This window comes from Carassius gibelio, chromosome A12, assembly GCF_023724105.1.
Source record: "Carassius gibelio isolate Cgi1373 ecotype wild population from Czech Republic chromosome A12, carGib1.2-hapl.c, whole genome shotgun sequence".
Classification (NCBI taxonomy): domain Eukaryota; kingdom Metazoa; phylum Chordata; class Actinopteri; order Cypriniformes; family Cyprinidae; genus Carassius; species Carassius gibelio.
The window spans coordinates 6,093,480-6,108,746 of NC_068382.1; the positions used below are offsets into that span (position 1 = coordinate 6,093,480).

Below are 15,267 nucleotides of genomic sequence, written 5' to 3' on the forward strand. Positions count from 1 at the left end.
GAAAGCCAAATTAGCCTAAAGACACTTAATAAAAAGCATGAATATGTTCGTTATGACCCAGTCCAAGCCAGCAGATATTTGCAAAACAGGAACGCAGCCAAAATGACACATTTATAAGGTTGTAAATTCACTCAGTGCTCTATATACACACACACTGCTAAAGAACTCTTGGATTACAAAGGTTGCAAATATAACAACTCATGTGATATCACTCAAGATGTGTTAACGGCTAATAAAAGAAACATATGCTATTTATCTCCTTGATAACACAAAATAGAGCAAGAACCCTTTTCGTTTAGTTAACAAGCACATAGGTATTTCTGTTTAAAATACACAAAATATACTAAGTATGAGCAAATGTTTCGTTTTTGATAGCCAAAACTGAGCCCAAGCTAAAAACTAAACATGCAACGCTTTGATAAATCAGATCCTTACTGAGTGATCACACTGGTTGTGATCCGTCTGCACATTAATGAGCATTTATACACCATATTGTTCCCAGTTAATGAGAGACACAAACAACCAAAGAAGGAAAAAGCGTGGAGGGAGATGAATGCAGGGGCGACACCCTGCCTGTTTAAACAAGTGTCAAACTCAAACACTCTCTTGTTGTGTCTTGTACAATCACTTAAGTTTCTACTCACCGAAAAATATAAGTTTGACGCTCATAAAGAAAAACATTCGAGCTGTGTTATTATCAAGGACTGCAGGCAGTTAGTCATGTTATTTTCTCGAATGTCACTTGAACACATACGTGAAGTGCCTTAATGTGATTTGTGCAATTACATGCTTTCAATATATGCCGTGTGTCTTCGCTCATGTTCTTTACAGAGGAAATAACTGCAATAAAGGATACTGCCATAATCAAACCATTACTTAGTCTTACTGTACGGATCGTGTGAACGGTGTCATGTGCCAAACAGGGACTGTGAGGAATGAGAAATCACGCTGTATACCGAGTTCAGCCTTCTCTTTGAGGACGTCCTTGAAGTTGAGGCCGCTGTTGAGCGTGGACTCTCTGTATTTGTGGAGCGCTTCTGTCTGGCCGTTCTTGCCGAGCTCCTTCAGCACGGTGGGTTTCAGGGGTGTGGCCTTCAGACCCTTGCTCCAACTCGACACATCCGACACCATCCATTTCACCAGATCCTCCAACTTCACTATGACTTTCTCAGAGACGGCGATAACTTCATCCTGTCCAGAGAGATATGCAAAGTGAGGAAGGGTAGAGGTATAGTGGCAAAACCAGGCAAAACACTCTTAAAATATCAGATAATTTGAACTTGTCGTCTCCCAAAAATGGTAATTATGTTTATTAATCAGTAATTTATGATATTTACGAAACATGCTTTTAGCTTATAAAATACACAATTAAAGGGATAGTTCACCCAAAAATGAAAATTCTGTCATTAATTACTCATATCGTTCATAACTCATAAGACCTTCCTTCATCTTTGGAACACCAACTGAGATATTTTTGATGCAGTCTGAGGGCACTCTGACCCTCCATAGACAGCAATGATATTACCACGATAAACGCACAGAAACATAGTAAAGACATCAGCAAAATAGTCCATGTGACATCAGGAGTTGAACCAAAATTTTCTTAAGCTGCGAGAAAGCTTTTTTTAGCGCAAAGAATAATAATAATAATAATTTATTCAGCAGTTCTTCTCCATCATTTTGGAGAGTACCCAGTGTAATGACTGTTGTTTATATTCAGCATGCTGTCTACTGAACATAAACAATGCTGATTACGTTCAACGAAAACACACGCATGCTAAACATGAATAATGCTCATTACGTTGATTACATTCTGTGGTACTCTCCGAAATGGTGGAAGACGGTTACTTGGAGAGAAGAATTGCTGACTAAATAACGTTACTATTGTTTTCTTTGCACACAAAAAGTATTCTCGTAGCTTCTGAAATTATGGTTGAACCGCTGATGTCACATAGACTGTTTTACCAATGTCCTTGCTACGTTTCTTTGCATTGATCGTGGTAATATCATTGTTGTCTATGGAGGGTCAGAGAGCTCTCAGATTCCAATAAAAATATCTTAATTTGTGTTCTGAAGATGAACAAAGGTCTTACGAATTTAGAACGACATAAGGGTGAGTAATTAATGACAGATTTTTTTATTTTTGGGTGAGTTAACCCTTCAAGGTTTTTTGTTGTTGTTGTTGTTGTTCTGAAAAATTATACAATCCAAAAGTTTCGGGTAAACAAGATTTGAATTTTTTTTTATTTTATTTAAGGATGCATTAAAATTAACAGTGAAGACATTTACAATGTTACAAATGATTTCTACATCAAATATTCAAAAATAATGCTGTTTGTTTTTCACCACAATATTAAGCAGCAAAAACTGTTTTCAACTCTAATAAGAACAATAACATGAACATGATACATATAAGAACATGATATGAAATAAATGCAGCCTTATTTTAAAAACATTTTTTTTTTAAATAATGAAAATAATAAAAACTTGACCATTATTGCATATTAAAACTTAATTAGGAAAATAATGATTAAGATAAAAATGTTGGTAACACATTACAATAAGGTTCTTTAGCTAACATACTTTAGTAAACATTAATTAAGAATGAACAATATGTCTGCAACATTTATTAATCTTAGTTCATGCACTGTGAATTAACATGAATTAGCATATTTTCATTAGTTAACATTAACGAAGATTAATAAATATAATAAATAATAAATGTGTTGTTTAATGTTCATATGTTAACTAACATTTACTAATGGAAACTTGTTGTAAAGTGTTACTAAAATGCTATTACTTTTTGCTTGATGGTTACACCACACAAAATCTTTAGGGTTATTAAACTAGAACTTTTCTTGAAAAATGTACTATTTTTTTTCTAACCCATCATGAATACAGAGTACACATTTCCTGTCACATGAGTTTTAAACTAGGTTCATTTTTCTTTAATGTAATGACCCATTACAAAATATTTTACTCCACACAAACAAACTAATTTCATTACTTGCAAAATTCCATTGTGGACAGCCATAAAGATCGGATTTGAAAAACAAATCATTATTGGGTTCAATGTACACAGCCTAATGCAAAAGACAAAAAGCACAGCCCCAACCAGAGAGGCATTTCTTCTTTCGAACATATCTTGCACAGGTTGTAATTCAAAATGTTGTAATTTGGAGTGCAATTCCATTTGAATGCATCAAGGCATTAAGGCATTACAATGACTTCGCCAAGCAGTCTTGCTTGCTTTATATATTTAAAAAAGTTAAGAAAGAGCTTTGCTTGTGACCTGGCACACAATAACACAACGGTCCAGTTATACAGGGAATCTGGGGAACAGATGCGTTCATATTTGGCAGAGCACTGGATCAGGCACTTTTGACAAACTCCACTGCACGGTTCAGCATGCTGAGAAAATTCACTGAATGCTTCCTCCACATTATTTGGCTAAGTTTCCCAAGTTTGACCCAATAACAGCAAGCACAGATCAGAGGGAATACCTGCACTGCAACACTAGAATATAGTGCTACATTCTGCCGGATATGCAGGCAGCATCAACTTTCTGCTGAACAGACCATGTCTAATTATGTCCTCTTTAAGTAGGGCTGTTTCTTTTTAGGTTTCAGATTTTTTTTCTTGGTTCCATAGAATAGGTCCCATTGTCACACTGTCAAGCAAACAATTTCTCTCTCGCACAGACAGAGTAATGGGACAAAAATGGAACTTTACTTCAGTGTACTTAACTGCACCATATGAAAAGGTTTATGAAATTACCAAGAGGTACAAGGTCAAGGGGCTTTGGCTTTAATAAAAGCCACGAATGAAAGGATATGAACGCGTTATCTATGATTTCCTTGCAACGGGACATGTATGCATTCCTCTATGTTTGCATAGCATTCCATTGCAATGTAGAATACTGCAAGTGAAACCAGTGGAAACTCAACTGGTGGGTCACGGCCTACAAATGGAAAAGAAAGAAGCATAAAAAGAAAGTGAAAAAAAAAGCTATATATAAACAATAATATTTTATGTTATTCTGCTATCCTAACTATCCACCATGATATAGCTGATTTAAGTATATAACAGTGCATAGTTGGGTTAGAAAAATGTAATAAAATAACACACACAAAATGTAATTCAAATAAAAATGTAAATAAATGAAATAATAAACAAATGAATAAATGTGTTTAAAAAGAAAGATATAAATAAAATAAAAAATTAAATGTAAAAAAATAAAAATAGATAAACACCAGTTCAAAAAATACAACAATAAATATAAATACAATAATTATAAAAAATTAAAAAAGATTATAAAACAAATTCAATTACAATAAAATTAAATGAAAAATAATACAATAAAAAAAATATTTACTTTTAATTTTGGTACTTTTGACATTTAAATTTTGGTTTTAAATGTCAACTATAATTTAAAAACTGGTTCCTGAAGCAGATCTATTTGAGAACCACTAATTTAAATGACCTTTTTTCATCCACAACGGGTTTAAATAGAAAACGGCTGCACCCCTCCAAATGTTTTCAGCAGAAAAATGAATCTAGCCTCTCCATAATGACCATCTGAGCACAGAGGCATCTATTTTCACACATAAAACTAAGTGGGTCAATCACTGTTAATCCTGATGGCGACACCGCAAACTTTACAATGAAATCATGTGCCCTGCTCCACCGTTTTGAAGCTCTGACTGCGCCTCACAGCTTTGACTGAAATATTGCTTCATTGTGTAAATTCATTTAGGAGGAAACAAATGGAAAAAAACTTAAAAAACTGAACAGACTGCATTTCTCTTCTATTATTAGGTGATGTTATGAGAAAGATCAATCAAAGGCTTTTACAGATTAAAGTTTGGATTTGCACTCGCCTTCTTTTTATTACACTTTAAAGGTCTTTCAGAAGCAGAACGAAGGGTTGCAGACAGCGAAGTCATGCTGAGCTCGTCTCACTCCGATGATTCAGGGGTCAGCTCAAGAATTCCCCAGGTCACCGCAGATTTGTACACCTGCTTGCATGTCGATTTAATTATTGACCTGCTAATGTGAATAAAGGGACTTGCAGATTCTTATGAAGTCTAGTTATAAGTTAAATCAAGAACTCAGCTTGAATAACTGACTCACTCTGAGGTCAAACTAGAAACTAGGACTAGGCGATACAACTTAGAAAAAATTTTAAATTCTGATTTTTTTTCTATTTATATGGGCACAACATTTTAATAAAAAAAAATATGGCATGAGGCAAATCGGTAAATGTTTTTAATTAATCAATTAATCAAACCTTAAATATCTCAAATTCAGTTCTAAAATGGGAGATATTAAAATATCCTTGTCTAAATTCTTTCATACGCACAAACTAATGGCACACTCTTTAGAAAACATAATAATAATCAAATAAATTATCAACATCAGAATCATTGTGAAAAATATACTGCAAATATTCAAAAGCGATCCAAGCTTATTGTAATTCCCATCAAGAAATCTTGTGTTAATCCATGTGCATAATTATTATGCATGTAAACAACAGCTAATGCTTAATTCCACATAGCTAACGTTGTTGTACAAACTTGTTTACATTTACTAATATTCTTATCACAATCAAAGCACACTTAAACCTAGGAGTCAATGTTACGAACGCAATCTTACAGCCTTTATTAATTATTAATTAATTTTGTTATATCATGGTAATAGAATATAAATCACAACAAAACCATTTTCTCTGTAAATCAAACACTAAAAACTTTTCTTAGATAGTCTAGTGAAATAAACACTTTATATCAATTGATTATTTCGTTCATTTTTACAATGAATAAACTAGACTGTACTAGCATTAGCATTAGCCAGCTAGTACAAAAGATCACTTGAATTAATACATCTGATTGCTCTCTTTAGGTAAACTTTAACAGAAGTTAAGCTTGAACTTAACGCCATTGACGTCACAAGTTCCCCTGTTTAAACATAAATTGTCACCGTTTATTTTCTCATCTCAAAACTCCAGTGTTGCATTAAACGTCTGTTTTGGACATTCACACTGAAGACGAGCCCCGTGGCTCCATCCTGCTGCAATTAGCAGTCGCTGTCAAAGAGGCATGAACTGATTCAGAAATAACTTGCAGATGTGTAACTGAAATCTCTCCTGAATCTAATTCAGTTCCTTTTACAACAAGCCAACACCAGCCGTTTGTTTGAGTGAGTCGAGCGGCGCTCCGATTGGACGTGGAAGTGCAACGCTGCTTCAGAATGGGCCGCTCTGAAATATGATGACACCGCTTTACAAAATTAAACCCATTTGTCATGAAACGCGAGAGCTTTGAGAGACAATACAAATGTTTGTTAGTTATGCTCGGATGAAGGTTAAAGAAAAACATGAAATATCAATGTCAGCCACACACTAGGGTTAAAAAGTTCAAATAATCATGTTTTAACAAACCAAGGATGACTATTTTAGCTGGAATTTTGTCCGATTTAATATTTTTGGCAGCAGTTCTTTAAAAAAGATTAATTTAGAGATGAAAAGAGGCGTTGTGAACTATGTTGTGCTTTATCAGGGCGTTATACTGCCAGCACGGTGAAAGTTCCAAGAAGTTGTGTCCGTAAATTCACCATCAGTCTCCATAACTGACTAAATTATTCTTGTATACAAATCAACCGTACAATATATTTCAAGACCATTCAAAATAACCCACTGTGAGCAGTTAATGTTGCTTATTCTGCATAACCCAAAGTTTTTTTTGTGTGTGTGATAGTTTAGAGCAGGTGTGTCAAACTCAATTCCTGGAGGGAGTTTAGCTCCAACGCTGCTCCAACACACATACCATGTAGCTTTCAAATAAGCCTGAAGGACTTGATTAGTTGGATCAGGTGTGTTTAATTAGAATTGAATCTAAACTCTGCAGGGCTCAAGCGCTCCAGGAATTGCGTGTGACACCCCTGCTTTAGAGCGATAAAAGGTTTAAGGTGAAGATCTACTTTCACTGTAAGGGGTGCCAGTCAAACTTCGGCAAAATTTTGCACGTTAAAATAAAACAGTCTATTGTCAGTAGCGCATATATGAAGCACAGCTCAGACACACAAGTCACATTTAAACTAAGCAGCTTTCTATTGGTCAACACAGCGAACCGGCATTTCCAATTTAAACCAGTTGCGAAATCCATATGGGGAAATCTTTCAGCCTCTCGCGCAAATTCCAAATTGTATAAACAGAAAATGTGACTGGCTTTTTTTTTTTTCTTCTAAATATCTATTTTACATTACTGGCAAAAAGTTAGTGATAGTTAAGATGGTTTTAAAAGATTTTGAAACATTTATGCTAATCAAGGCTGCATTTATTTGTTTAAAAATACAATAAAAATATTTATTAAATATTATTAACATTTTTTTTACTTTATTCCTGTGATGGCTAAGCTTTCACAGGTATCCAGTATTCAGTGTCACATGGTCCTTCAGAAATCATTATAATATGCTGATTTGGTATAATATATATATATATATATATATATATATATATATATATATATATATATATATATATATATATATATATATATATATATATATATAGGTGAAGTATCTCTTTAAAACCTAGTCACTGCCTAGTCAATTATGAAAATATATAGTTTTGCACATTCCTAACGTGAACCGCCACGGGAAAGTAAACAACATGTTCCGGAATGTTACCTACAAGAGGAGTGCTGATTTAATTTGAACTATGAATATGTCTTAGGGATTCAAACACAAACATGGACTGATGCCAGGCAGCAGAGCTGTGTCTGGATCGCTGCCACACGCTTCCTGCGCAACTGAATCTTCAGGTTTGTAATTCAAATAACAGCTGAAAGAAGCAACTAATAAGACATTAGCGCCCTTCCCTGGATCCTTTCAAGCTCCTGGCACTCAAAAAAAAGAAAAAAAAGGACATTTGCAAGAATATTTGCACACACTGCTATTATCTTTACTTGCATGGTTAATGAATGCACAGTACTGGAGGTTTCGTATGGATATGCAAACTGTTAGACAAAGTGTATAGTGCTTGTTGGAATCTGATATGGAATCTATTTATAAAGCACCAACCCATTTAGTTCTGCTCTTATGTCACATAAATGCTATTCAAGAGTATTCACACAGCCTTAAAACCTCGCTCTCTCTCACACACACACACACACACTACAACAATGATATTACGAGCTAAGGGACTCTAGAGCAACTGGGTCCAATTAAAGACTGAAAAACTGTGAGAGCAGCGCTGAGCTCTTGCCAAAAGAATTCCTCCCTAAAAAAATGACACATATTTTCTGTGAAATACAATCACAAATGAAATATTGGCTATGGTAGGGAATATCCTGGATCTTTATCTCTTGAAAGGAAAAAAAAAACATTTTCTGCTCTAGGACAGATTAAATGAGATGAAAGACAAGAGGAAATATAATTAGAAACAAACAGATCCGCGTGAAGCCGAGCCGAACGCCAGTGCTACAGAGTACAGTAAGACTGTACGTCCAAGAATTTGTTGGCCCAGAAGGGCAAAAAAAAGTCGATTCAAAAAAGCAAAAATTGCATGTCTTCACAGGAGTGTTATGTTGCCCTCTCTAGGCACAAACTCTAAGTGTTAAATTCTATGGGCTGGCAGCCAGAAAGAGATCACTGCAGGCCTGTTGCTGTTTCAGCCACTGCTATCCTTCTAATGAATGACTAACCTCAGCCAGAGGGGAAATTACATCACCTGGGTGTAGAAACAAAAAGGCAACTGCAGAGTGGCCCTGTTTTATCACACAAGAGTACTCGCATACCTTCCTGTTTGCATACACACGCTCGCTAAACATTAGCACATTGCCAGTCGTGTTATGTAAAAGTCTTTGCTGAGCATTCAAATAAGACTGAATGTTGATCTACAGTTCAAGCGGTTTAGATTCAAGACTTGTCAGATCAGTGGATCTCCAATGGTTTTGTTTCGAGATTTTAAAATAGACATCAAGCGGAAGCACAACAGGACCAAAACCGTTTAGCATAAACAATGTCAGACTGAAGTATTTATTTTTATTTATTAATAATAGATTAATTAATAATAATAAAATAATAATAAATATGCATAAAAATAATAATTATTATATATCTTTTTATTATATTATTATATTGTAATGTTATTATATATATATATATATATATATATATATAATAGAAATAACAAAAATTTAATATATAAAATAGATAAAAATAATTTTTAATATTTTTAATTTAGAATTAAATAATTGTAATTAATAGTATACAATTCGGTAAAAACTAACCAATAATAACTGCTTACACCAATGTAGTCAGAGGCAAGTCTTTATTATTATATATATATATATATATATATATATATATATATATATATATATATATAAAACTAAACAACAAAAATATTTATACATACATTTTATATTTATTTTATTTTAAACTGTGTGTTTTCTAAATTTAACAATATAAAATATTTACAATAAAAAGAAATAAACAATATAAAATATTTACATATTAATTTTTTTACATCAAACAAACCAATAACAACAGCGCACACCAGTGTAGCCCGGGTCGTATATTTAGGTGACAGAATTTGCATGAAAAAAAATAATAATATGGGAAGCATTTTCTCTGACATTTTAAAAGTTGATCATCTGATTTAGTTTTCTACACTAATTTCACTCAATGAAATGCTATGTTTTATTATTTTCATTTATAATGTTTTTACACACTCTTTGCGAACAGAACTGTGAACCATTTCTGGGTCATGACCCATCAACTGAGGACCACTGATGTCGACTCTTCTCATAAATAGAAAACATGTTTATTATTGTACCATTAACAAAGCAAAGTGCAACCTCTACAAATGTATGGCAATTTCTTTGATAATTGATTACCTTTATCAGTTGTCAGTTGGGTTATTCGCTGCAAATGCAAATGTAATTTAATTGGACAATCTGCTGAGTGCATCTGAGGCTGCGAACTGGTGAAGCTCACATTACTGCAGGTGCTTTGGCTGACACTTAATCACATTGTTATTTAAATTCACCATGTCTCGTTTAGCAACTACACTGGAAATCCACAAAAGGATGGCAAACATTCTTCTCTTTTTGCACAATACTTGTAAGGACATGTGTATAACAACTACACTCCATGCTCAATATTACTGAAAATAAGATGCACACAACACTGCAGAGTGTTTAAATTAACACTTTTACACAACATTAACTAATTTTACAACCCTATTCTCTGACAAAGCTGGATTTATTTTGGAACTGACATGCTTCTGTTAGTCAGCCAATAAGACAGTTTAAAGGGATAGTTCTCCCAAAAATGAACATTTTGTCTTCACGCATGCATCCTCAAATTAAAAGATTTATTCATCTCTTTCTTCTTCTGTTTTAAATAATGTTTGTAACCAAAACAGCTACTGATAGCCATTGAATACCACAGTCATTTTTTTTCTCCATACTACGGATGTCAATGGCTGGCAGAAATGTGAGTTACCAGCATTCTTCAAAATATCTTATTTTACAAACCTGCATGAGTTTTATTCTTCTGCTGAACACAGATTAAGATATTTTGAAGAATGCTACAACCAAAAAGTAGAAGGTAGCCATTGACTTCCATAGTATTTTTTCCACACTGTGGAAGTCAGTAGCTACCCAGCAATTATTTGGTTACAAGCATCCTTCAAAATATCTTCTTTTGCAAACCTCCATGAGATTCTTTCTACTGTTGAACACAAAATTAAATATTTTAAAGAATGTTGGTTACCAAACAGTTGACGGTAGCCATTGACTTCCATAGTATTCAATAGAGTTTTCAGTTTTGGATCAACTGTCCCTGATTAGTATTGTTAGTATGTTATATTTTATTACTCCCAAAAATGACTAATAGCTAACAAAATGCCCCATATTCTTAAAACTCTAAAGTGTACCTAAGAGCAGAGCATTGTTCTTGGATAGTTATCCTATCTCCCAGGCCGTTTCAAGATCAGCAGTCATGAATGCGTAATAAATTTGAAAAGCAAATAATTGGCATTGCTGCTGAGTGGGGGAAGGGAGGGAGGCCGGTGGCAAGTTGGAAAGAGGACATGGCTCTGATCAACTGAACAAACAGTGCATTAAATCTAATGCTTTTCCTCAATAACACCTCGTTACATTGTGTAAACACCATGTTTTCAAGGTTGATGCTGGCAACGGTGTATGTTTCCACCAAATATCGATAATAATTCAGCAAAGTAACCTTGGCATTTCAGCAGGGCTTCAAACAGAACCTGTTGATTATTTTGAAAAGGCTATTTGATCCTCCACTCCACGGGGGAAGGACAGTAGAACAGTGGAGGTTCACACACAGCAGATTGTCTTTTTGTATTTGGGATCGGTGATTACATGAGCAGTGCAAGATAAAACAGGTACAGACCTTGTTACATTACCCATGTAAAACCGCAGCTGTGCTGCTTTGTTAAAACAGCAGTTGCAACACAATTACTAGAGCACAATGGTTGGAAAAGCGTTACATTACACTGTCTACACTGTTGTATCAAACTTACTTTATGTGTAGTCAAATCTAATATTAGTTATTTAGTAACAGTAATACATATATATATATATATATATATATATATATATATATATATATATATATATATATATATATATATACACACACACACACATATATATATATATATATATATATATATATATATATATATATATATATATATATATATATATATATATATATATATATTAAGATAGATAGATAAAGTGATCATGTTCTTTTATATTATTTTAAATAGTTATTAATTCATATCAGAACTAGAAAAACTATAAACGCTCTGTATTTAACAGAAAACGACTGGTCATGAACTATGTTCATTTGAATATTTTATTGTGTTGTTTGTATAAATTATTTGCATAACATTTGCAATGCATGACATTTATAGTTTGCTTGATATATGTGCCTATATATGTATAATAATGAGAAATTATTAGTTATTATTACTACATTAAAAAACATTTTAGAGATGTAGCATAATAATGGTTTAGTTATCATATAAAAAATTAGCCAAATTAATCTGTAATATTTATGACTTTAATGCTCAGCTAAGGTAAAAATAGCTATAAAATATAGTACCGTACAATATCACATATTATTATTATTATTATTATTATTATTATTATTATTATTATTTAGTAAAAAATAAAGTCAATAAAATATTAACATAAAAAACATCATCATCATCAACAAAAAAAACTGTAATATTTATAAGACTCAACATATCATATCATTTAAGCCTTACTTACACAATGCACAGCAGCATAAACAAACACTGTAAAGGAACAATGTCTCAGCGCATCAAAGGGTTAAATCCCCAGAAACAACATTTTTTTTCTGTCGGGCAAACACATCTCAGCTTATGTGGAATGTGAAATGAGGCTGCAGCACTTTGACATGATAACCTTCATAAATGCCACTCGCTCCCTTTAAGGCACAGCAGCTGCTTGATCAGCGCGCCGTTATTTGTTATTAATCAATTCCCATTGATATCAGTTCGCATCGCGCTCTTCAAACGTCTGCCCTCCATATTCGCCAGCATACGCCATATATCATTAGCGCCGCTCAGCAACAGCTCATCAGAAGCAACACTATTTTATCAGCTATCAGCAGATCGCGACGCCGCAACGAGGCGCTTCAGTCGTTCTCAGTTTCCGCACTATTGTGTATCAGATAAAACAAGCAAAACACTGATGTGACAACTTCACACAAAGGCATCATTCTCATCGTCGCACGCTGTTTGAACTGCAAGCGCTAAACGCTCGTATGCAAATGAGCCGAGGTGAAATTAACACAAGGGTCCACTATGACTGCATTTCTATAATTAAACGCGATGCATTAGATGTCTTGTGATCAGACAGCGCGCGGAATAGATGCGATGCAAAGCCACGCGCGGCTCATATTTCATCCATACCACAATAAACACATCGCGGAGGGACATGGAAAGCAGGAAAACGAGAAATTACCTCTCCGTGAGTGACACTTCTGCCCTGGGGGGTATCTTCTGGGAGAAAATAAAGTTTGGAGCTGGATAGAAGTTGCTTGGTTGTCCTTTCCTCCCATAAGAGCTGTAGCTCTGCTATGCAGACGGGTTCCCCTGCTTTACATCTGACCAAGAAAAAATCACCCAGGGACAGAATCCTCGCTTTGCCTTCAAGGTGAAATCTAAACGCCTTGTAGAAAATGTAAGGTCCGTGCAAACCACAAGGTGAGCCTACCCACTGCGGAAACACAAATAAACATGCCATATTTATATTCAGCAGCACACAGACACATTTTATATAACAGACGTGACCAACGCGTTCCAGCTGATCACATGATAAATCACATTAGATAAAAATATGAATAATAAAATATTAACTTTTGCAGTAAAGTTTCTTCCGATGATGTCTTATCGTATCATATGACTAGATGCGCGCGAGTGATAAATTCATTAGAGGCAGAAATGAAAGCGGAGTGGCTGATATTACCAGGAGTGAGTTGGGCTCCATCTCGTCGCTCTGAATTGATTAAACTCAAACATTCTCTCCAAACTTGTTGGCTTGAATGGATCACCGCAGGTCCTGGAAGAGCAAAATATCAACGCGCTCGTCAACGCGACGACCTCCAATATGAAACCGACGCGGTGCGAAATAAACTCACTTAAAATGTCCGGAATTGATGTCTAATATTTTTTCAACTCATAGTATTCCATTTACGCTCATTTTGCTACATTTTAGACCACCGCGTATTCATATTAAATTCGCGAATGCGAATCGAGCCTCGCTCAAGTGCGGTCTGTCATCCCCTCGAAGTAGTTTTACAAAATCCCACTTCCTCTTTCGACGAAAACCTGGCAGTGATAATGAAAACGCTGAAACTGTAAACACGGATTATATATTAGCCGATTTTTAGACATAAAACAAACGGCGGTATTTGAAAATATGCGCGTTTATTGTTATATGTGTCTGTCAGGACCCGTGTAAAGGAGGTTTGTATGAGCGTACCGAAACATTTCCTGCAGAGATTCTTCCTTTTATTTCTCGAATGCATTTACAGTATAATCATTTAATATAATCATTATACCAATGCAGTCATATTAACGCGTGTGAAGGAGGCTGGATATGGCGGGATGTTATCGGGATTGTTACAACCCAGAAGCGTCTTTATGATCGCAAACGCTGTTGAATTGTATCAAGCGCGTGTAAACGCGACTAATGGAAACATTGTAATATCGTCCTTTGAATTGTTGCCATTATGGCCGCTGTGATTTGATCACGGTCCTTGGTAGTGCTAAAAAAAACAATAAGACGCCCCTGTCGTGTGCTTTAGGCGAATACATGTGATGGTAAGAAATGCGTTTGTTTGCTGAGAGAAATCAAACGTCTTATAAAGCGATCAAACTCTTGATAAAGAGCTTAGTCCGCGCTAATGTTATTAAAATTAAAGTCGTGGGGCCGATTTTAAGGAACGATTTAACTTATGGCTTTCACACAGTGAATACGAATGTAAACTAGATCTGTCGCACAAATAACCTTATAAATATGTATAAACATTAATATGCGTGCCGTGTATTTTACGCATATATCGATGCTATAGGGAGGTTTTGCTCATATGCCATTTGTACGGTGTACATTTGCCGTATTTCGTAATGTATGACTGTGCCCTTAAAGTTGTAGCATATGGCCTAAATTACAGGATGTTACATTTACGTCAGCTATTTTTATGTCTTATGCAATGTTTTATCTCCAGTCACGAGGGGCAGCTGGTGATTGTGGATGTGATGCTTCATATAACAGCTTAACCCAAATGAACTGAGCATACTTTAAAGTGATTTGGTACATTTGAATCATAAGACATTATCTAGTTTTAGGGGCGGGGTTATTATTCCGAAGAACTTGGTAAAAACTATTAATAGAATATATAGGTGCCAATTATATATATATATATATATATATATATATATATATATATATATATATATATATATTTTTTTTTTTTTTTTGTATAGCAACGTAGCAATGTATAGCAACGCAGATAGCTGATAATTTTTGTATGATAATGAAATCTAAATAATAATAATGATGATTATTATTAATAGCAATAACTAATACGTCTTATTAAAATAAATTAATAATAACAATTAATAATTAATTGTAAATAAATAAACATTAATAATTCATTAACACATTGTATGCATGAATATGTATGCATAAAACC

The 15,267-nt window shown here is 34.3% G+C and overlaps 1 protein-coding gene across 2 annotated transcripts in view; it reads right to left on the reverse strand.

Annotated features, from left to right (window-relative positions):
- arid5b (AT-rich interaction domain 5B) overlaps positions 1 to 14,285 on the reverse strand; it is a 117,485-nt gene extending 103,200 nt beyond the window's left edge. The window contains exons 1-3 of one of the 2 annotated variants that reach the window (XM_052610909.1): positions 13,539 to 14,285; positions 13,035 to 13,289; positions 957 to 1,191 (exon numbers count right to left, since the gene is read on the reverse strand). In XM_052610909.1, the coding sequence (XP_052466869.1) occupies positions 957 to 1,191; positions 13,035 to 13,289; positions 13,539 to 13,559 (511 nt within the window). In that variant the 5' untranslated portion in view covers positions 13,560 to 14,285. Of the gene's footprint in view, positions 1 to 956; positions 1,192 to 13,034; positions 13,290 to 13,429 lie in introns of both variants that reach the window. The other variant, XM_052610910.1, reaches the window with a different exon arrangement.
- Positions 14,286 to 15,267: the final 982 nt, after the last annotated feature.